The 23,473-nt window shown below is 42.4% G+C and overlaps 1 protein-coding gene across 3 annotated transcripts in view; it reads right to left on the bottom strand.

Moving 5' to 3' along the window:
• plppr1 (phospholipid phosphatase related 1) overlaps window positions 1-19,297 on the bottom strand; it is a 125,969-nt gene extending 106,672 nt beyond the window's left edge. For all 3 annotated transcript variants that reach the window (XM_068028951.1, XM_068028952.1, XM_068028953.1), the window contains exons 1-2: window positions 19,075-19,297; window positions 15,766-15,885 (exon numbers count right to left, since the gene is read on the bottom strand). In XM_068028951.1, the coding sequence (XP_067885052.1) occupies window positions 15,766-15,831 (66 nt within the window). In that variant the 5' untranslated portion in view covers window positions 15,832-15,885; window positions 19,075-19,297. The remainder of the gene's footprint in view (window positions 1-15,765; window positions 15,886-19,074) is intronic.
• Window positions 19,298-23,473: the final 4,176 nt, after the last annotated feature.

Genomic DNA, 23,473 nt, shown 5'->3' with positions numbered 1-23,473 from the left:
CTCTCTGTGTAAAGAAACTACCTCTGACATCTGTCCTATATCTATCACCCCTCAACTTAAAGCTATGTCCCCTCATGTTTGTCATCACCATCCGGGGAAATAGACTCTCACTATCCACCCTATCTAACCCTCTGATTATCTTATATGTCTCTATTAAGTCACCTCTCCTCCTCCTTCTTTCTAACAAAAACAACCTCAAGTCCCTCAGCCTTTCCTTGTAAGACCTTCCCTCCATACCAGGCAACATCCTAGTAAATCTCCTCTGCACCCTTTCCATAGCTTCCACATCCTTCCTATAATGCAGTGACCAGAACTGCACGCAATACTCCAGGTACGGCTACACCAGAGTTTTGTACAGCTGCAGCATGACCTCGTGGCTCCGAAACTCGATCCCCCTACTAATAAAAGCTAACACACCATATGCCTTCTTAACAGCCCTATTAACCTGGGTGGCAACTTTCAGGGATTTATGTACCTGGACACCAAGATCTCTCTGCTCATCTACACTACCAAGAATCTTCCCATTCGCCCAGTACTCTGCATTCCTGTTACTCCTTCTAAAGTGAATCACCTCACACTTTTCCGCATTAAACTCCATTTGCCATCTCTCAGCCCAGCTCTGCAGCCTATCAATGTCCCTCTGTAACCTACAACATCCTTCGGCACTATCCACAACTCCACCGACCTTCGTGTCATCCGCAAATTTACATACCCACCCTTCTACACCCTCATCCAGGTCATTTATAAAAATGACAAACAGCAGTGGCCCCAAAACAGGTCATTGCGGTACACCACTAGTAACCAAACTCCAGGATGAACATTTGCCATCAACCACCACCCTCTGTCTTCTTTCAGCTTGCCAATTTCTGATCCAAAACACTAAATCACCTTCAATCCCATACTTCCGTATTTTCTGCAATAGCCTACCGTGGGGAACCCTATCAAACGCCTTACTGAAATACATATACACCACATCCACGGCTTTACCCTCATCCACCTGTTTGGTGACCTTCTCGAAAAACTCAATAAGGTTTGTGAGGCACGACCTACCCTTCACAAAACCGTGCTGACTATCGCTAATGAACTTATTCTTTTCAAGATGATTATAAATCCTATCTCTTATAACCTTTTCCAACATTTTACCCACAACCGAAGTAAGGCTCACAGGTCTATAATTACCAGGGCTGTCTCTACTCCCCTTCTTGAACAAGGGGACAACATTTGCTATCCTCCAGTCTTCCGGCACTATTCCTGTTGACAATGACGACATAAAGATCAAGGACAAAGGCTCTGCAATCTCCTCCCTAGCTTCCCAGAGAATCCTAGGATAAATCCCATCTGGCCCAGGGGACTTATCTATTTTCACACTTTCCAAAATTGCTAACACCTCCTCCTTGTGAACCTCAATCCCATCTAGCCTAGTAGTCTGTATCTCAGTATTCTCCTCGACAACATTTTCTTTCTCTACTGTAAATACTGACGAAAAATATTCATTTAACGCTTCCCCTATCTCCTCTGATTCCACACACAACTTCCCACTACTATCCTTGATTGGCCCCAATCTAACTCTAGTCATTCTTTTATTCCTGATATACCTATAGAAAGCCTTAGGGTTTTCCTTGATCCTATCCGCCAATGACTTCTCGTGTCCTCTCCTCGCTCTTCTTAGCTCTCCCTTTAGATCTTTCCTGGCTAGCTTGTAACTCTCAAGCGCCCTAACTGAGCCTTCAGTTATGGAAAGTGCCCTGACAGTAAACACATTTCATTATTTCTCTCATTTGGTGATAATTCGATTGCGATGGCAGGTGCCCGTATTACTGGGTGCAGAAGCCTGAGGCCTATAGCATGTCCAAGGCACCCAATTAGGGTTGCCAACTTTGATTAGACCTATTCCTGGAGGTTTCACCACTGGCGACCCTCCGCCAACTGCCCCGCCTCTGCACTCCCGCTATTGGTTGATTGGTTGCCCGGCATATCCACAGAAAAGACTGGATGGCACAGGAGCTAATAACACTGTTCACTTATTGTCCCAGAATTTGCTGGAATAGGGCATCTCAAGGTGAGCGCTGTGAGTTAGGATTTGATTCCCTCGCCCTTCAGCTCCAATTCATTTTGTACCAGAAGTTGCTGGAAGTGTTAGCTGATAACAGCGTGGCAAGGGCAATTGTGCATCTGGGACCTTAGTGAATGACAGGGGCATCTCCTGAACCAGTGAGATTTAAGAACTGAGGAAGAAATAGGATGGAGAAGGAAAAAAAGTGAATTAAAATCAAATCAAGTACAGAAAAAAGAAATAAAGAGAGGGCAAGAAAGATTGGATTATGAGTGAGAGAAAAAAGAGACAGAAAGGAAAAGTAAGATAAAGATTAAAATAGTTAAAATTCAAAAAACCTCTCGGAACAATTTACTGCCTTCAGGAATGAGACTCCACAGATTTGATTGTTCCTTTCTGGGCTGGAGTGATCGAGTGGCATTGCAGGAAAATTCATCTCCCCGTTAAAAGGGTCCTTATGTTGTTAAATACCAGTCCTAACTTTCTGTGGTGAGTTTAATTTGTATTTCAGGCGCCAATCTGGCAATTTCTTGACACTCACGGGGATGTTGAGGATGAGCTTCCATTTTCGTGAGACTTATGACAGACACCACCAATCTTTCAGTTACATGTGGAGTATCTCTTCCTCACTGGGTTATTTACACATAGGTGATCGAAATAACTCACTTATTTTCCCAGTTAATTCTGGCCCCTTGTATTATCTGCTCCTAAATCTAAGGAACTTCCACTTCGTGGGACTTTAACTGGTGTTTATCATAATTTGCTCTTCCCAAAAGCTTACAAGTTTGCTATATGCTAATGACAAGGCAATGGAAAAGAAAGTGCAGCCAGGTGTAAAATGGGCTGCTAATTCACTGTCGCCCCTCTCACTCTACTGCGCAAGACCCATTTCACCATAATAGCCAGAGTAAAAAAACCTGCATTTCTATAGTACTTTTCACAGCCACCGAACATCTCCAAGTGCTTTACAGCAAATGAAATACTTTGACGTGCAGTCACTGTTGTAATGTAGGAAATATGGCAGCCAATTTGCACACAGCAAGCTCCCACAAACAGCAACATGATAATGACCAGATAATCTGTTTTTGTGGTGTTGATAGCGGGATAAATATATTGACCAGGACACTAGGGAGAATACCACTGCTCTTCTTCAAAATAGCACCATGGGATCTTTTACATCCACCTGAGAGGACAGATGGGGCCTCAGTTTTAAGATGTCAACCAAAAGACAGCACCACCCCCTCAGCACTTGAGTGTCAGCCTTAATTTTTATGCTTAAGTCCTGGAGTGGTACTTGAACCCACAACCTTGTGATTCAAAGATAAGCATGCTACTAAACCACAGCTCAACAGGGATGCTGTAGAATTTCAGCTGACAGGAGCCCTGAAACTGTGACAACAATGCTATCAACCAAATCCCCTGCTGACTGCTCAATTTACAGTATGCAGTCTGGACAATTCTCTGTGCTGATTTGACAGGCAGGAACATAGGAACAGGAAGAGGCCATTCAGCCCCTCAAGCCTGTTACACAGGAACAAGAGGAGGCCATTCAGTCCCTTGAGCCTATACCAGCATTCAGTTAGATCATGGCTGATCTGTATCTTAATTCGATCTCCCCGCCTTGGTTCTGTAACCTTTATATCCTTGCCTAATACTAAAGTGTGGCGAGTCGAAGAGACTTAGCAGTTGGCAGGAAAAAAGACAGAGGCGCAAGGGAAGAGCCAACTGTGTAACAGCCCCGACAATCAAATTTTTCTGCAGCACCTGTGGAAGAGCCTGTCACTCTAGAATTGGCCTTTATAGCCACTCCAGGCGCTGCTCCACACACCACTGACCACCTCCAGGCGCTTACCCATTGTCTCTCGAGATAAGGAGGCCAAAGAAAGAATAAAAATCTATCAGTCTCAGTTTTGAAATGTTCATTTGACCCCAGGCTCAACAGTTTTTTGGGGGAAGAGAGTGCCAGATTTCCACTACCCGTTGTGTGAAGAAGTGCTTCCTGACATCACTCCTAGCTCTAAATTTAAGGTTATGTCCCTTTTTTCTGAGCTCCCCCCACCAGGTTTCTCCCCGTCTTCCTTATCAAATCCTTTACCTCAATTAGGGGAAGAAAGGACACCATCCCTTTTAATACAGAGATCATACATAGCACGAGCTATCTGCTCACCATGATTATGTATGGGTTTTAATTAAACTTGAGTGAGATTTTTCACATGTCCATGTTTTAAGTGTCTCTGCATTTCAGACAATACTACAAAAGGCAGCAGAATCAGTCTCTAGATCTGTAGACAGCAACTAAATAGAAGCTCAGTGGCAGGTGGTGTTCTCAAAGGGGAGTTATTTATTTTGTGGTGGGGGAGGGGAACAGTAGGCCTCCCTTGGTAAGCTTCCCAGCTGGCTTCATTTAAGGCCTATCTTTTCTTCAGGCTTCGCATAGGCCACATTTGGATGCACCAATACAATTATGCAAGATATGTGCTCAGCTACTAAGGAATGTACGTTGTGGCAGCACACTTAATGTTTCACCTACTGAACCATATAATTTTAAGTATTTGAAAAAAAATTAAACTTAACAAATTAAATAAAACCTGCATGTGAATCTGGCTCTGACCAATGAGTTAAAATCTCCTCTCTCCATTAGCTGTAAGGATCCTCAATGACACCTCAGTTCCAGTAAGGCAACAACAACAACAACAATTTGTATTTACATAGCAGCTTTAAAGTAGTTTAATGCCCCAAGGTGCTTCACAGGAACGTTCTAAAGCAAAATTGGAATACTGAGCCATGTAGAGCATGGGACAGGTCAAAGAGGTAAGTTTTAAAGAGTGTCGTGAAGGTGGAAAGAGAAGAAAAGAAAAACTTTCACTTATGTGGTGCTATTCACGACCACCGGACATCTTAAAGCACTGTACAGCCAATGAAGTATTTCTTGAAGTGTAGTCACTGTTGTAATGTAGGAAACACAGCAGCCAATTTTCACACAGCAAGCTCCCACAAACAACAATGTGTTAATGACCAGATAATCTGTTTTTGTGATTTTGGTTGAGGGATAAATATTGGCCAGGACACCAGAGAAAACTCCCCTGCCTTTCTTCAAAATAGTACCACAGGATCTTTTACATCCACCTGAGGGCAGATGGGGCCTCAATTTAACATCTCATCAAAAACTAACACCTCTGACAATGCAGTACTGGAGTTATTCTTTGTGCTGAAGTTGTGGAGTGGGGTTGAACCCAAAACCTTGTGAGATAGAAGCAAGAATGCTATCAACTGAGCCATAGCTGAAGAGCGACAGAGAAGCTCAGGGAGGAAACTACAGAGCTTAAGGCCATTGCAGATGAAGGCACGGCCACCAATGGTGAAGTGATTAAAATCTGGGATGCTTAAGAGGCCAGAATTAGATGAGCACAGATAGCTCGGCGGGTTGTAGTGCTGGAGGAGATTACAGAGATGCAGCAGGGGGAACGAGGCCAACAAGGGATTTGAAAACAAGGATGAGAATTTTAAAATTGAGCTGTTGCTTAAACAGGAGCCAATATAGGTCAGCGAGCACAGGGTTGACGGTTGAACAAAATTTGGTGCGAGTTAGGACACGGGCAGAGTTTTGGATGAGCTCATGTTTGCAGAGAGTAGAATTTGGGAGACCAGCCAGGAGTGCGTTAGAATAGCCAAGTCTACATTTACAAAGGTATGAATGAAATTTTCAGCAGTAGATGAGCGAAGGCAGGGATGGAGCTGGGCGATGTTACGAAGGTGGAAATAGGCAGTCTTAGAGACGCCGCAGAAATATGGTAAGAAGCTCATCTTGGAGTGAAATATGACACCATGTTTGGGAACAGACTGGTTCAACCTCAGACAGTTGCCAGGGAGATGGATGGATAAGCACCCAAGGAATGGAGTTTGCAGCAGGGACCAAAGACAATGGCTTCCATCTTCCCAATAATAAGTAGGAAGAAATTTCTGCTCATCCAGTATTGGATGTCAGATAAGCAGTCTGACAATTTAGAGACAGTGGAGGGGTCAAGAGAGATTGTGGTGAGGTAAAACTGGGCGGCATCAGCGTACATGTGGAAACTAACATTGTGTTTTCAGATGATATCACCAAGGAACAGCATGTACAAAGAACAAAGAACAAAGAAAATTACAGCACAGGAACAGGCCCTTCGGCCCTTCAAGCCTGCGCCGATCCAGATCCTCTATCTAAACATGTCGCCTATTTTCTAAGGGTCTGTATCTCTTTGCTTCCTGCCCATTCATGTATCTGTCTAGATACATCTTAAAAGACGCTATCGTGCCCGCGTCTACCATGTAGATGAGAAGTAGGAGACGGCCAAGGATGCACTGCTGGGGTGTAGGAACTGGAGGTATCACATTCTGCAGCACTACATGTTTGCACATTGATAAGGAAAGTGGCAACAGGAGGAGGCCATTCAGCCCCTCAAGTCTGTTCCACCATTCAATGAGATCATGGCTGATCTGTGCCTTAACTCTATTCAGCTGTTTGGTGCGATATCCTTTAATATCCTTACCTAACAATTATCTATCAATCTCAGTTTTGAAATTCTCAATTGATCCCCAGGCTCAGCAGCTTTTTTGGGTGGAAAGAGTTCCAAATTTCCACTACCCTTTGTGTGAAGAAGTGCTTCCCGACATCACCCCTGAACAGACTAGTACTAATTTTAAGGTTATGCCCCCTTGTTGTAGACTCCCCCCACCAGAGGAAATAGTTTTGCTCCACCTACCCTATCAACTCCTATGCACTTCAATTAGATTACCACTGCAATCTTCTGTATTCAAGGGAATACAAGCCTGGTCTACAACAACAACATGCATTTAATACCTCTAAGTATCCCAAAGTCTATGCAACATGGCCAATTGTTCAACCTTTTATGCAGCAGAATCACTCAGACGACTGAGCTCCAGCCTCTCCAAGACCGAAAGTTGATTTGCACAGCCTCAGTAGTTTGTCACTTTGCCCTTGGATTTATCTTGGTTCCCACTGGCTGGAACGACATCACTGGCATTCCACACCACCACTTGTGCTGGTCCTTGTTGAGAGGCAGAAATGATGGGGTGGTTCACAGTAAAATTATGTCACAACAAGTGAGTGATGTACAAGAGGATTTGCTGCCCTGCTGGACAGTCCTCATCCCTGACTTTTCTTCTGTTTATTTCCCATCCGACTAGAGTCAATTCCCCCAGCCCTCAATTTGGACCTAAATCCTGAAGCTATATTTTGTGATCATCCCAGGTGCACACCTCTTCTACAGGAATTAGCCTGGTCGATCTGACAGCTAACTCTTTGACCAGGGTTTGGGTTACTTGGCCTAATATCTACTTAGGCAGCTCAGTGTCTGATTTTGTCTGATAACCCTCGCTGTGAAATGTCTTGGGGATGTTTTACGTGAAAGGTGCTACATAAATGCAGGTTTTTATTTTTTGATTTAGAATCACAGCAGATAGAAACGTTGACACACCTGAAAGTCGGAATAGCACTGCTCTGCCAAGACCAGTGCTGTTTTGTTTGATAATGCTCCTACCAAGCACCTTGGAAGTTTTATAGCTAAGACACTATATATATGCAAGTTGTTGATGTTGTATAGACATTTCAGCTGAAAGGAAGCCTGTGGGCCTCTTTTAAGTATTTTACTTTTTAAGAAATATTGACAGATTAAGTGAATGGGCAAAACTGTGGCAAATGGATTTCAAAGTAGACAAATGTGAGATCATCCACTTTAGACCTAAACAGGATAGAACAGAGCACTTTCTAAATAGTGAAAAGCTAGAAACAGTGGAAGTCCAAAGAAACTTGGGGATCCAGCTACATAGATCATTAAAATATCATAAATAGGTACAGTAAGTAATCAAAAAGACTAATGGAATGCTGGCCTTTATATCTAGAGGACTAGGATATAAGGACGTGAAAGTCATGCTTCAGCTATACAAAGCCCTGTTTAGACCACACCTGGAGCACTGTGAACAGTTCTAGGCGCAACTCCTTAGGAAGAGTATATTGGCCTTGGAGGGAGTGCAGCGAAGATTTTCGAAAATGATACCTGGACTCCATGCGTGAAATTACAAGGAGAGATTACACAAACTAATGTTGTATTCCATGGAATGTGAAGGTTATGGGGTGATTTGATCAAAGTTTACAAGATATTAAGGGGAACCGATAGCTTAGATGGAAAGGAGCTATTTCCTCTGTTTGGGCAGTCTAGGGGCTGGATTTTATTTGTTCATAATAGGAATTGACCTTAAATTTTACAACTGATAGAAATTATTTGAGCTTTACTATACAGATTCTTAGCTGCTTAACATTAATGTTTAATCTAAGTTGACTTTACTGAATACAGGTCATTGAATTAGGAACCAGTCTAAACCAGGGCTCCCCTGCACACGCTCCAGGCTAAAACCAGGCCTCCATCACGTACACAGAGCCCAATCTGCATATTTAAAGAGGACACTACCAGTTTGGGAATGGTATCCTTACCATCCTGCACTTTAAATTTGCAGTCGGCCAGATCAGGGTGGAAACGGCAAGAATAATTCAACTGCATACCCCCACCTTCACCACCCCCACCCCCATGCCTGGAGTTAAAAATCGACTCCTTGAACTTTAAACTCTGAGGGACATTGAAACTGAAAACTCACAAACCTACGATGTTCCCAATGTTTGGGGGCTCAGTGTGTGTAGAAGTCATGTTAAATTGATCCCTGGTATTAAATTTATGATCATGTAATGAGCTCAATTAGCTGAGTCTTCAAATAAAGCCCCATCACCAAGTTTCTTTGTCCTCATATCCTGTGCTACCACCAGATGGCAGAAAAGCTACAGTTTTTAATCTTTGGACAATAAATGACAGCATTTGCCACTGATAACTGAAAATTATTTTATCCTTAAGTATTCAGCTTTCGCGTAGAAACGCTGGAATATTTGAACTGCATTGACTAGGAACTTCAAGGCCTCTCCAGGTTTTCATCTCCTCAGTATAAAGCTGAAAGCATTTTATTCCTTATCCATAATGCATGATGTTTTGAGTGTGAGGGGTACTTTGATGTAAACAATATCTTGATACTATGGTTTATCTGGACACATTCGCCATTAGATGGCAGATTTAAATCAGAAAACAGAAATCAAAACTGGTTGCAAACTACTTGAGTTTTGAACTTTTAGAAAAAGTAGAGGATGTCCTGCTCCAAAACCAGACCCTTAATGAACATTTAGCTATTGAACACTAACTTACAAAGTTCAACAAACATACATTTACAAGAAGCCACAAATATACTCTTATACCAAATAAGGTGGATATTAGACTTCCAGCTTGAAATGGGGCTCAATTTGACATAATGCATGAGTCCGTTCCCCATATAACAAGAGTGACTACACTTTGAAAGTACATCATTGGATATAAAGCACTTTGGGATATCCTGAAGTCATGAAAGGCAATGCAAGTCTTTCTTTTTCAATCATCATTAATAATTTGATGGGCAGGACTCTTTAAACAGTTTTATATTTAGGGCAGGTTGTACTGCAGGCACAAGTCAACGTTGAAACCATCAACAAACTGAAAATGGGATGCAAGAAATCCAAAGCAACTGAACTTAGAGCCACAGGGTCTTTCATGATCATCTGAACATGCAGATGGGGCCCTGTGAACCAAGGTTTCAACTGAAATGGTGGCACTTCTAACCTTCTATACACCCTCATACTCCATGAAGTGTCAATCTTTATTATGTGCTTGAGTCCCGGATTGGGACGTGAACTGATAATGGCTTGTCTCAGAGACAAGAGTGCACGGGGCCATGGATTTTATGGCAGCATTCCTCATTCTTGCATGTTGTTTTCCTGAAATTTCTGAATATCCATGGATAGCGAACTCTTCACTGGGAGTTACCACGTTCAATAAATTCAATTTATAGCAGAGATAATAATTGCAGAATGTGTGAGTCAGTGCATCAGCAGTTTGATATTACATAACTTGGACAGGATGCTGTAAACTGTTCGATATTTAAGACAGGTTATAATGGAGGTACAAATCAAAGTTGGAACCTCTGTAAAACTAAATCTGCTGTGGAAGAAACTCACGCAACAAGAATCTAACACTGAGCTAGATTCTGCAGACTGAAGTGGATCTCAGTGTTTCAGACTGGCTCCCAGTTCAATGACCTGATTCAAGAAATTCAACCCAGGCTGCCGCACTCAGGGCAAGCAGCTAAGAACCAGCACAGTAAAACTCAAAACGTTTTCTATCAGATCTAAAGGTTGAGGCCAATTCCTACTACATAGTAAAATAAATTAAATATTTATTTAAAAACCCACAAACTTTCTCTTAACTGAAATTGCTATGATCAAGAATTCACTTCTTTTCCTGCTAGTTGGTAATTGGTTGGAGCATTGGAGACAGAAAGTAGGGATAAAGGGACTGTATTCTGATTGGTGGAATGTGACAAGTGTATTCCCCAGAGATCTGTCCTGAGCCTACAGCTTTTCACTATATGCAATGACAGCACCAAAACAGGCCATTCAGCCCAACTGATCCATGCTGGTGTTCAAGCACCACACAAACCTCCTCCCACCCTACTTCATCTCACCCTATCAGCATATCCTTCCATTCCTTTCTCCCTCATGTATTTGTCTAACTTCCCCTCAAATATATCGATGCTCTTCACCTCAGCCACTCCCTGTGGTGGCGAGTTCCACATTCTCACCACCCCCGGATAAAGAAATTTCTCCTGAATTCCCTATTGGCTTTATTAGTGAATGTCTTATATTTATGACCTCTAGTTTTGACTCCCCCACAAGTGGAAATATCAACGACCTGGATGAAGGAAGAGAGTCGTGTATCCAAGGTGGCAAATGACTCTCAGTTAGGAGGCACAATAAATTTTGCAGATGGGAGCAGGAAGTTTCAAAGAGTCATAGACAGATTAAGTGAGTGAGCAGAATTGTGGCCGATGGGGTTCAACGTGGGGAAGTGTGAGGTCTTCCACTTTGAATCTGAGAAAGACAAATCCTTAATACAAAATAAATGTATAATAATATCTGAGATTGTTAGATTTTCAGACCCTTAAGGGAATCCAGGGATATAGGGATAGTGTGAGAACATGGAGTTGAGCCAAAGATCAGTGATGACGATACTGAATGGTGGAGCAGGCTTGAGGGGCCTTATGGCCTACTCCTGCTCCTATTTATTATGTCATTAATGGTGAGAAACTAGGAATTGTGGAAGACCCAGAGGATTTGAGTGTCCATGTATGCAAATCACTAAAAGCTAGTGGATAAGTACAAAACGTAAGCAAAAAGGCTAATGGAGCGTTGGTCATTATCTCAAGGGGGCTGCAATTCAATAGAGAGGAAGTGATGCTGCATTTTTATAGTTCCCCAACCTGGAGTATTGTTTTTAGTTTTGGGCACTGTACATCAGAACGGATAGACTGGTCTTGGAAGGGGTACAATGCAGATTCACCAAAATGATACAGGAGCTTAAACTGTTAAATAAACAGGTTACATAAACTTGGCTTGTATTCCCTTGCATTTAGAAGGTTAATTGGTGTTCTAATAGAGGTCTTTATAATGATAAAAGGATTTGACAGGGTAGATACCGAGAAACTATTGGGTCTGATGGGAGAATCCAGAACAAAAGGGCATAATCTTGAAATGAGGGCTAGGCCACTTAGCAGTGAAATCACAGAAGCACTTGGTCACACAAAGGGTAGTGAAATCTGGAACTCTCTCTGCCAACAGGCTGTGGAAACTGGGGGACAATTGAAAATGTCAACACTACTTAAATTGACAGATTATTGTTGAGTAAAGGTAACAAGGAATATGGAGCAAAGGCGGGTGGATGGAGTTGGGGTACAGATCAGCCATGATCTAATTGAATCTAACCAAGGGACTGTCAACTCCTGTTCCTACGTTCCTAGATGATCCAGAAATTTCCAAATGGATGCAGTGTTTTATCTGATCACAGAATAGATCTTACAAGCTAGCAGTATTGGCATTAATGGAGGGAATGCCCTACAGGGCACAATCTCTGCTCCGTTCATACAAAGCACAACAGCACAAATGCTAATTCATAAAGTCTGTCCAATGAACAATAAACATTCCTACCAAAGAAAGTCCAGAACAAGGAAATTATGCTAGAAGCTTTATGAAACACTGGTTAATCATCAGCTGGAGTATTATGTCCAATTCTGGGCACCACACTATAGGAAGGATGTCAGAGCCTTGGGGATGGTGCAGAGGAGATTTACTAAAATGGTACCAGGGATGAGGGACTTCAGTTATGTAAAGAAACTAGAAAAGCTGCAATTGTTCTACCTAAAGCAGAGAAAGTGAGTGGGAGAGTTAATAGAGATGTTGCAAATCATGAATTATAGAGTAAACAAGGTGAAACTTTCCAAAGGACAGAGATTTAAAATAGTTGGCCTGTGAACCAGGAGATTTTTTTTACACAGCGAATTGTTGTGATCTGGAATGCACTGTCTGAAAGGATGGTGGAACCAGATTCAATAGTAAGGGCTATACCATAGGGCTATGGTGAAAGAGTTAAAGAGTCAACAGAGGTACGATCGGCAGAATTGCCTACACCTGTAGTGTACGATTTTATGAAAATTCTGTGCCTACTAGGGACTGCTCAAATTAACATGATATGGGACCTTAACAACCAACAGAGTAAGAAGACTTTCATTCAGTGGTCTAGACTGGATTTGAACCCATTCCAAGAGTTGAAAGGTTAATGTCTATGCCATTGTCCTTTCCAATTCCCAATAATATCCCTCAGCCCAGCCTAGTCCATTCTTGAGGACTAAGCCTCATTATCATGCTGCCTGCGGACAATGAGTGCCCCGGGCCAGCCCAACTGCTTTGGACCACCACGATATCAAGTGGGCACAGGGCGTGAAGCTGTACCTCAACAGTTTCAGCTTGTTTTGCCTCATCTTTGCAGGGCAACAGGCCTCAAAATCTGTCCCCACCCCCACCCCCTCATCCCAGATTCTTGTATCCTGTTTACCTCTTGCCCTATTTCCGAAATCTTCTTCAGCCCCACATTCCATTTCTTCTAACTCTGGATTGCTGCATGTTCCATAGGCTGTTCTTTCAGCCATTACTGCTCTGCCCTCTGAAACTCTCTTCTAAAGCCTCTTCCATAGACCTTGCTAATCTTCCAAGATTGTCCTCCAGTGTCCAGAAATTAATGCTTCATCTCCTGCATACGGCTGAGTGCAAATCCAAGGAGAAAAAGTTGAAAACTTTTGTTTATTGAGCCCCGGGAAGAATTCCCCTGCTCTTCTTTGAAATAGTGCCATGGCATCTTTTACATCCACCCTGAGAAGGCAGATGGGGCCTTGGCTTAATGTCTCATCTGAAAGACAGCACCACTGACAGCACCACACTGGTATGGCAAGTTTGTGGCCAAGATTCCCCACAGACTTCCTGATCTCAGCAGAACCGGGCCACCTAGGAAAGTAGCTCAATGCTTCCCTTGGCAAAGGAGAAGGGAAAATGCAACCAGACAGAGAATCACTGATTCTGCCTTCACACTTACTGACCTGTCAGTTGGGAAAGTCACACTGCAAAGATTCTGCAGATTACTTCACATTGTAGAAGGCCCTTCATCTCATTTTACCTCACCTGTCCAAACTATCAAAGCTATTGTCTTCCCATTATATCATTTAATTGTCTCTTAAATTAATCCAGTGTCCTTGCATCAACTGCCCTCTCTGCAACCCGCTCAAACCATTGATTTATCTCTCTACTGCGATATGTTTCCCGACATCTATCCTAAATATGCCCTTTGAAAATCTGAACCCTTACCACCCCCTCCCACTGTTCTGGACATATTGATTCAGGTTCACTTTTCCTACCTCGTTCAGTACAAAAGGGCCCCTCTGTTATCTGCCTTTTTGAAACTAAATAGGAACATAGAGACAGGAGTAGGACATTCAGTCCCTCCAGCCTGTTCCACCAATCAATTTGTATCTTAACTCCATATATCCCTTAATACCCTTGCCTAACAAAAATCTAGTGATCTCAGTTTGGAAAGTTTCAATTGCCTACCATCTTTTTTGGGGAGGGAGTTGCAGATTTCCATTACCCTTTATTGTGCAGAAGTGCTTCCTGACATCACCCCTGAATGGCTTAGCTCTCATTTTAAGATTATGCCTCCTTTTTCTGAACTCTTCCCGCTTTGGGAAACAGTTTCTTTCAATCTACAATATAAATTTTGTTAATCATCTTAAACAGCTCAATTAAGTCACCCCTTCTCACCTTCTATGCTCGAGGGGATATAAGCCTAGTCTATGCAACCTGTCCTCATAACTTAACCTTTTAAGCCGGGCTTTAGCTTATCAAGTTGTTCCTCTAGCATTTCCCACTCACCCCCAGTATCAGCCTCATTCAACGCCCAGTCTCTGGGTTCTAATGGCCCTCCTATGTCGCAGCCACGTGACCCATATGGTGTGCTCCAGGTGAAGATCATGTAGCTTCAACATGAATGATGAACATTATGACATGCAACTTAGCCCAGCAACCTATCTACTTTGTTAATGGCCTTTGTTTTGTGAATGGCCATATCACAGGAATCAACTAACACACCCTAGGATTCTTTCAGGTTCCTCCTTGGGTAGTTCCATGGCGTATAATCGCCTCCTATTGTTACATCTCCCATGTGTAGGAAAAAGTGCAAATAGAAATCCAACAATGTTTTAAACACAGTTGTACATTTTTAAATCAATGCACCTGTATTATGGTTGCATTTTAGGTACAACGGTGGGTCACATATTTCTGAAACAGTTTCTTAAAATATATTCCAGTATAATATGCCCCCATCTCTTCCCACTCTACCCTTCTCTACACTGAACCAGATAAGCTGGAGGGTTCACAGGCTCTTAACACACTCCTGAGGCAGTTATAGATTTATTGCATGTGCCCTGCACATACATTTTTGACCATGTCACAACAGAAACGTTCAAATAAATTTGCAATTTTTCTCTTAAATCTCCCCTGTCTTCCCCAATTCACTAAAATAAAAGCAAAATAATGCGGACGCTGGAAATCAGAAATAAAAACAGAAAATGCTGGCGATACTCAGCAGTTCAGGCCGCATCTCTTAACATAAGAATATAAGAAATAGGAGCAGGAATAGGCCATTCAGCCCTTTGAGCCTGCTCCGCCATTCAGCAAGATCATAGCTGATCTTCTACCTCAAGTCCACCTTCCTGCACTATCCCCATATCCCTTAATTCCATTCGTACCCAAAAATCTATCAATCTCTGTCTTGAACATACTCAATAATTGAGCATCCACAGCTTTCTGGGGTAGAGAATTCCAAAGATTCACAACCTTTTGAGTGAAGATGATTCCCCCAGTTTCAGTCCTAAATAGCCGACCCCTCATTCTGAGACTGTGACCCCGTGTTCTAGATTCCCGAGCCAGGGAAGACAACCTCCTAGCATCTACCCTGCCAAGCCCCTGACAGCAGATCAGACAAAGGGTCATCAACATGAAACATTAAGTCTGTTTCTCTCTCCACAGATGCTACCTGACCTGCTGAATATTCTTGCAGTTTCTGTCTTCATTCCTCGATTCACATTTTGTTTGAATTTGCAGTCATAGTGAGTCATGGGTTTCCAGTTGTTCTGGGCCAGACAGCACGAAAGAGAGTGAAGCATTTAAATACAGTCTTGTCTGCAAAGTATCACCCCCTTACCTCAACAAATATGAAGCATGGAATGATGGAATAACTCCTCTGAACATTGTTCACTTCCGTAGCCATCCTGATTCATCAGATCGCTCTCAGGAGAGAGATGAGTTTCAGAGTTTTTCACACCTGCAAATCAATAATGGCACTTTAACTACTGCATTCCTTGGGTTATTTTAATCCATGTTATTGCTAACTCCAGCAAACCAAAGAGAAAATATTTAGAATTGTATGAAGTACTCCTCCAGACTTCCTATTACATAGAATAGCACAGATTCTCTAGCACAGAAACAGACCAATCAGCTCAATGGGACAATGCTGGTATCCACCCGAGCCTCCTCTCACCTGACTTTACCTCAGCTGTGGCTCAGTGAGTAGCACTCTTGCCTCTGGGTCTGAAGATTGTGAGTTAAAGTCCACTCCAGAAGTTGAGTGCAAAAAATCAAGGTGGCAGTGCTTAGGGAGTGCTGCACTGTCAGCAGTGCCATCTTTCAGGTGAGGCCTTAAACCAAGGCCCCTTTTCAGGTGAATGTAAAATATCCCATGGCCACTATTTGAAGAAGAGAAGAAGAGTTCTCTCCGGTGTTCTGGCCAATATTTATTCCTCAATCAACATCAAGAAAACTGTTTATCTGGTCATGATCACATTGCCGTTTGTGAGAGTTTGCTATGCGCAAATTGGTAGCTGCATTTCCTACATTGCAACAGTGACTAAACTTCAAAAGTACTTCACTGACTGCAAAGCACTTTGGGACATCCTATGGTCATGAAAGGTGCTATAGAAATGCAAATCTTTCTCTTTTCTTTTCACCCTATCGACACATCTTTCTATTCCTTACTCCATCATGTGTTTACCCGGCTTTCCCTTATAAATGCATCATATTAATCTTGTGTCAGTACACAGTCTTGTTAATAATATGTAACATTGAAATGTAAACTGATCAATCTTTGATAGAATTGACACAAAAATAAGATTTGAAAAAAAAATTTTTTGCTCATAAATCAAGTCTTGGTGGTACTGGGGTCTTTTATAACTGGGGAGTTCTAAACAGGTACTGGAACAATAAAGGGAGACTCATTTCTAAAGTACTTCAGGAGGTGAACTGAAGCTGCCATTACCTGTACAAAATGCCATGACTTCCACATCTATCTATTCCTATCCTTTCAAAAAGGACAACATGGAATGAAATAAATGAGTGAGCTGCATTTTTATGCATCACTGACTTGTTACTGCACACCAAAGTAAAGTGAATGGGTGAGATTGCTCCTTTAATGAAAAGCAAGTGGTTGCCTATATTTTCACAATTAACAAGTTACTAGTGAAAGCACATGGCCACCTATCACATGTTTACCAGTCATGTGTTCCTGCCTTTTCAATAGCTGTGCATTTGTTATTAAAACAAAGCATTCTCCCATTTCTTTTTAAAATGTGAATTACCCCCTAATTATTTTGTGCTATATTTTCCTCCCTTGATTATATTTAACAAAACAGTAGACATGATTAGAGATTAAACGTTGCCTATTTTGTACTCAGCTCTGCTTATCCGCTAAAATTTGCAAAATAAGGAATTTCCATCCCTTAAGTGAGCCATTTGAACACAAAGCAGCTTTCGGGATTTTTCCTCCTACCTGGAAGTATACAGCTTATCCTACAAACATTGACAAAAGTAACCTCAAACAGTTCCCCTGCAAAAGCCCAGTGAAGTGCAAGAGATGGGGGCAGGGATTTTTTAACACGTGTTATTCTTGGAGTGAACGAAAAAGAAACCGAATCCACAGTGGTTGAATGGCTAGTGGAATCATCAAAAAGACATTAAGTTTCTACCAATTAATATTGCTGCCGAACACCAATATTGGATTTAAAGCCACAGGGTCCATTACATCCTGGAGCACACTCATTAAAGCCGCAGATTCCTGGATTCTAATGTTCATTAAATTAATACTGAAGGAGGGGACAAAGGTTTATTGTTGAAAATATTTTACTTTTAAAGACTATTTATTGCCTGTACATATGTGAGAACTGATTGAGAAAATCACCATTAAACACACAAAGGCTTCCAAACATATTCATTACTGGGCCATGTAACCAAGGTAAAAATAACCACACATTTGATGGCAATGCAACATTTTTTGAAAAGTTTATTATTATAAAATCCCACAGAGATTGATTAACGTTCTTATAAACAATGTCTTCAAACCAATAATGTTCAATTCTAACATCTCAGCACCACACACTGTGGGATCACCCTGTGTTAAATGTTCCGTGAAGGGGCAGAAGCAAAAAATAAATCCCTTAAGAAACCAGCCTGGGATAAAATCTAAGTCAACTATAGTTGCACATGCAATTTCCCCTTCCATCCTTGAACTAAAGGGGCACAGACCTCCAAAGTGTGGTCACTGGGGAGGATTGCAGTTCTGTAGTAACTGCCTGTATGTATGTGTATGTGTGTGTTGTAAAATCGAGGTTTTGCACAAGATTCAAACTAGCAAGATACGGTACAGCCTTGTCAGTTCTTATTTTCCATACTAAACTGAGAGGACAATGTTCACCCAGAACGCACGCTTATTTCTGCACAAGTAGAGAAAAAGGTGTTTGTGAGACAAAACATCCGCCTACTATACAAAATACAGTCAATCTATTCTGCACTTGATTGTAACTGTGCATTGAAGCCACCAAAACACTAATAGGGGGGGGGCTGCTACCTTCAAATTTATATCAGGCAAAAAAATGTAATTCTCCCTGAAAGTTTTAAAAAATTAAGGTCCTTAAAGAGTTAACTGACCGGCTTTTTAGGAGCTGGGCTGTATGTTGCCTGATTATTTGGTTTGACAACAAAAGCAGAGGCTTTGCAAAAATGGTCCCAGGCAAACAATGCAAGGTCCGGGGACATTGAAAGAGCTAAATGTGAAAACACATCAAAATCATAAATAAATCACACACACACAAAAAAAACCTGCTACTTTAATCCAGGAAAATAAATGTGGTTGATTCCACCTACATTAGCCGTTTTAATATATAAATTTTAAAACAATTTTATGAGGCAAGGCAGCATTCGCAAGCTATCGACATTGCAATCGAGAACAATAGTAGGTAGGAAATGCTGTGAAAATATTCTACATGCTGACACTGTAATCGGATTATTCAATCCAAAACAACAGAAAAAATGAGACTTTAAAGCATTTGAGGTTTGAGCAGCAGAGAATGCTTCTATTGACTGGTGGGGGGCGGGGGTTGAAATCTGGCTCCGCTGTCTGGTCCTTACAAACAAAAGAAGCGACAGGCGAAGAGAGGGAGCGAGCTCCAGGCTTATTCCTTACCTGTGCTGGTGCCACACGCTGACCAGCGCTGTACTGCCAAGCTGGTGCCGCGCCGAACGCTACAAAGCGCAACATCAGGACAAGCCCCAGGAGCTGCTCCTGCAACCGGGGTGGGAGTTTGCTGCTCTCCGCTGCCTTACTCCCTCCAGCAGCTCATCTCCACTCCTCGCTGATCACCCGAACAGCAACGGCACCATCCCACAGAACTGCCCCTCTGCTGCCACCCCTTGCCATTCACGTCTCATTTCCTGGGGGTGGGGAGGGGGGAATTATAGGAGGCGGGATCACCAGCCTGGCAAGTCACAGAAGTTGCTTAAAACAGGATCTGTTGTTTCTCTCTTATCGATACATACACGTTAAACCAGAATTTTCTCTCTCTTTTATACACACACATAGTAAAACAGAATCTGCTCTCTCTCTCAAACACACACTTGAATTCAGAAAGGGACTGATATCTGATGCATTAAATGGCTCTTGTTGATCTCATGCTGCCAACTAATGTCGTGCTCCAACTGTTTTTGGTGTTGCGTGAGCAGGAATTTCACCTTTCCTTTTAAAAGAAAACAACTTCATTTTTGTTCCAAAACGCTTTTATTCATTTTGATATTCTTGATTTTGTTATTTGCAATTTATTCAGAAACGTTTTGCATGTGTTACATCCACATACCAAAAATAATCTCCAACCTAACTGGTGCAATAAAGCGGAAACTGTTGGACATACACATTGGAACTGGAATAGCCCGTTCAGCCCCTCGAGCCCGTTGTGCCATTCAGTTAGATCATGGTTTAGTTTAGTTTAGAGATACAGCACTGAAACATGCCCTTTGGCCCACCGAGTCTGTGCCGACCATCAACCACCCATTTATACTAATCCTACACTAATCCCATATTCCTACTACATCCCCACCTGTCCCTATATTTCCCTACCACCTACCTATACTAGTGACAATTTATAATGGCCAATTTACCTATCAACCTGCAAGTCTTTTGGCTTGTGGGAGGAAACCGGAGCACCCGGAGAAAACCCACGCAGACACAGGGAGAACTTGCAAACTCCACACAGGCAGAACCCAGAATTGAACCCAGGTCGCTGGAGCTGTGAGGCTGCAGTGCTAACCACTGCACCAGCTGTGCCGCATTACCTCCATCTGCCCATCTCAGTTCCGTATCCCTTAATATACAGCGGGAGCAAGATTTGTAAAGAGAAAGCAAGTTGACATTTTGTGCATTTGGTCATCTGCCCGAATACCTCCTGATGTGGGTTGATGCCAAATTTTGATTTATAATGCCGCTTTGAGGCGCATTTCATTATATTAAAGGGGCTACAGAAATACAAGTTGTTGTTGTATTGTGCACCCTTCATCAACTTGAACATTGGAAAAGTACACCGCCACAATAATGGCCCAGAGTTTGCTGGACCGGGCCATCTCATGGCGAGCACAATGAATTGCATTCTTTTCCCTCACCCTTCACAGCGTATTATTTTTGCACCCAAAGTTGCTGGAAGAGCAAGCTTGGCACGTCGAGGGCAATGGGGCATCTGTGACTTCCTGAATGTCAGATCCAATAGTCTATGTCCTTAGTTTAACTTAGGATCATAGGATAGGAGTGGGCCCTCAGCCCACTCCACCATTCAATGAGGTCATGGCTGATCTGTGACCTAACTCCATTTACCCGTCTTTGTCCCATATCCCTTAATACCTTTGGATCTCAATCAACCTCAGATTTAAAATTAGCAATCGATCCAGCATCAGTTGTCATTTGCAGAAGAGAGTTCCAAACGTCTACCATCTTTTTGTGTGATGAAGTATTTCCTAATTACACTCCTAAGAGGTCTGGCTCTAATTTGTTTGACTATGCCCCCTAGTCCTCGACTCCCCAATTTAAGAATAGAGAAAGAAACAGAGGGAATGAGAGAGGAAGAAATAGAATGAATAAAAATGAATTAGAGTGAAATCAGGTACAGAAAGAGAAATAAAGAGGGAAAGAGAGAGAATGGTTACAAGAGAGTGACAGTAAAAGAAACAGAATGGAAAATACAAAAAAAAATTAATTCAAAATTGTTCCTCCAGGAACAATTTATTACCTGCAGGAGTGAGAGGCCACAGTTTTAATTGCTCCCTTTCTAGGCCTCCAGGGTTGAGTGGCATTGCAGGATCATAAATCATGTAATTAAACGGGTCTTTACACTATGAACTATTACCCCTAAATAGTTGTGGAGATATTCATTCATAATTACTGCACAATTTCTTGAAACTCACTGGGAGGCTGAGGACAAGCTCCTGTTTTTACATAGGATTATATAGAATACACAGCACAGAAACAGACCATTCAGCCCAACCAGTCCATGTCGGTGTTAATGCTCTATTTGAGCCTCTTCCCATCTTTCCTCATCTAAATCTATCAGTGAAACCCTCTGTTCTCTTCTCCCTCATTTGCTTATCTAGTTTTTGCCAGGCCAATGGCGGAGCAGTGCAAATCACCTCGCAACTTGTGGCGATTCGTAATTCGCAGCGTATCTCTTCCTCGCTCCAAACTGCTGGACGTTTTGCACGCGAATTATAATGAGCACCATGAACTTGCCATTGATTTTCCAGCAATTTCTGGGCCATTGGCATGTATTTTACTTCTAGGGATGTTGACCCATCTGCCATGTACTTCCAATGTGCAGATTTTCTTCTTGTTTAATAATACTGCTTTGCCCCCCAATGATCTGGCCCACAGAGGGTCCAGACAAAGCAAATTTCTGAGTGCTTTAAGGATGGAGAGGATGATGATCTACTCCTGGAGCTCATGAACCTCCATCTAGTGGTAAAGGTGTGAAGCTGCAAGTGTGACAGGATGGGGATCTCCAGGGAGAGGTCATCTCGAGGCACAATACGATGGTGATGCTAAAGTAAAGAGTATATGCCACACGCAGAAAATTTAATACATTATAGCTGTGTTACAGTTTCAACTTTTTCACCCAACAATTTTTTTTTGTCAACAGCTAAATGACCACTTCAACAAGCAAACATGGTTTCCTAAAAGGTCAAACCTGTGACTTTATTCTTTACCCCATGGTGAGAAATTGTTCACTGGAAAAATACACAGGATCCCACTACGTGGCCAGTCATTCAAACAACAGAAAATGTCACATTTCTAGACTGCTTTGCACTTCTGACCACATATCCGCTGCAACAAGAAGACCAACTACTTTACCCACAGTTACATCGCCGTGCCTCAGTTCACCTGCTACTGAAACCCTCATCCATGTCTTTGTTACCTCTAGCCTTGACTGTTCCACCCTCTGTAAACCTGCACTCATCCAAAATTCTGTTGCTCGTATCCTAACTCACACCAAGTCCTGTTCATCCATCGCTCCTGTGCTCGCTGACCGACACTGGCTCGCAGTCCAGCAATGCCTTAATTTTAAAATTATCATTCTTGCTTTCAAATCCCTCCTTGGCCTCGCCCCTCCCTGTCTGTGTAATCTCTTCCAGCCCTACAACCCTCCGAGATAATCTGCGCTCATCTAATTCTGGCCTCTCGAGCATCGCTGGTTTTAATAGTTCCACCATTGGCGGCCGTGCCTTCAGCTGTCTGAACCCGAAGATCTGGAATTCCCTCCTTTAACTCTCTGCCTCTGTACCTCTTTTGTCTCCTTTAAGATGGCTGTTAAAATCGACCTCTTTGATCAACTTTCGATCACCTCTTCTAATATCTCCTTATGTGGCTCGGTGTCACATTTTGTCTGACAACGCTCCTGTGAAGCACCTTAGGATATTTTACAATGTTAAAGGTGCTATACAAGTACAAGTTGCTGTTGCTGTGCAGACTAAACTAGTGTCCAGATTGATTTGTAATTAAAAAGCATTCACAGAAGCAAATAAGTAGGCAATGTAATCCTTAGTTTATATTACAGCAGCATGTTATATTTCAGTTAAACATCTCATCCAAAAGGTGGCATCTCCAATAGAACAGCATTCCCTCAGTACTGCATGGAAATATCAGCCGACATTCTTTATACACAAGGCCCTGGAGTGAGACTTGAACCCATAACCTTCTGTCTCAGAGGCACCTGAGCCACAGCTGACACACAAAGTGTGACTTGTGGCACTCTACAAACTTTCTGGATATACAACAGGGAAAATGAGGATTATACTGAAAAAATTAGACAGGCAGTTTGCTTTTGAACTGCAAGCAATTTCTTTGAAGTGGTGCCAGCTGGCTTTGTATGTCTCCAAGAATGAGTTGGACCAGTTCCTGACTGGGGCAGGGATTGCATCATATAGAAGGTAAGTGTCTTTATAAATACCACTTGGTCCATGTGATCTCCTGGATTGGTTTCAATTGCCTGACGGTGGGGTGCTGGGGGCAGGCAGGGGGGGGGGGGGGGGGAGTCAGATAGGAATTTCCC

The sequence above is a fragment of the Heterodontus francisci genome, chromosome 4, assembly GCF_036365525.1.
Source record: "Heterodontus francisci isolate sHetFra1 chromosome 4, sHetFra1.hap1, whole genome shotgun sequence".
Lineage (NCBI taxonomy): Eukaryota > Metazoa > Chordata > Chondrichthyes > Heterodontiformes > Heterodontidae > Heterodontus > Heterodontus francisci.
The sequence above is the reverse complement of the archived record's forward strand: the minus strand, read 5'-3'. Positions and strand labels throughout refer to the sequence as shown.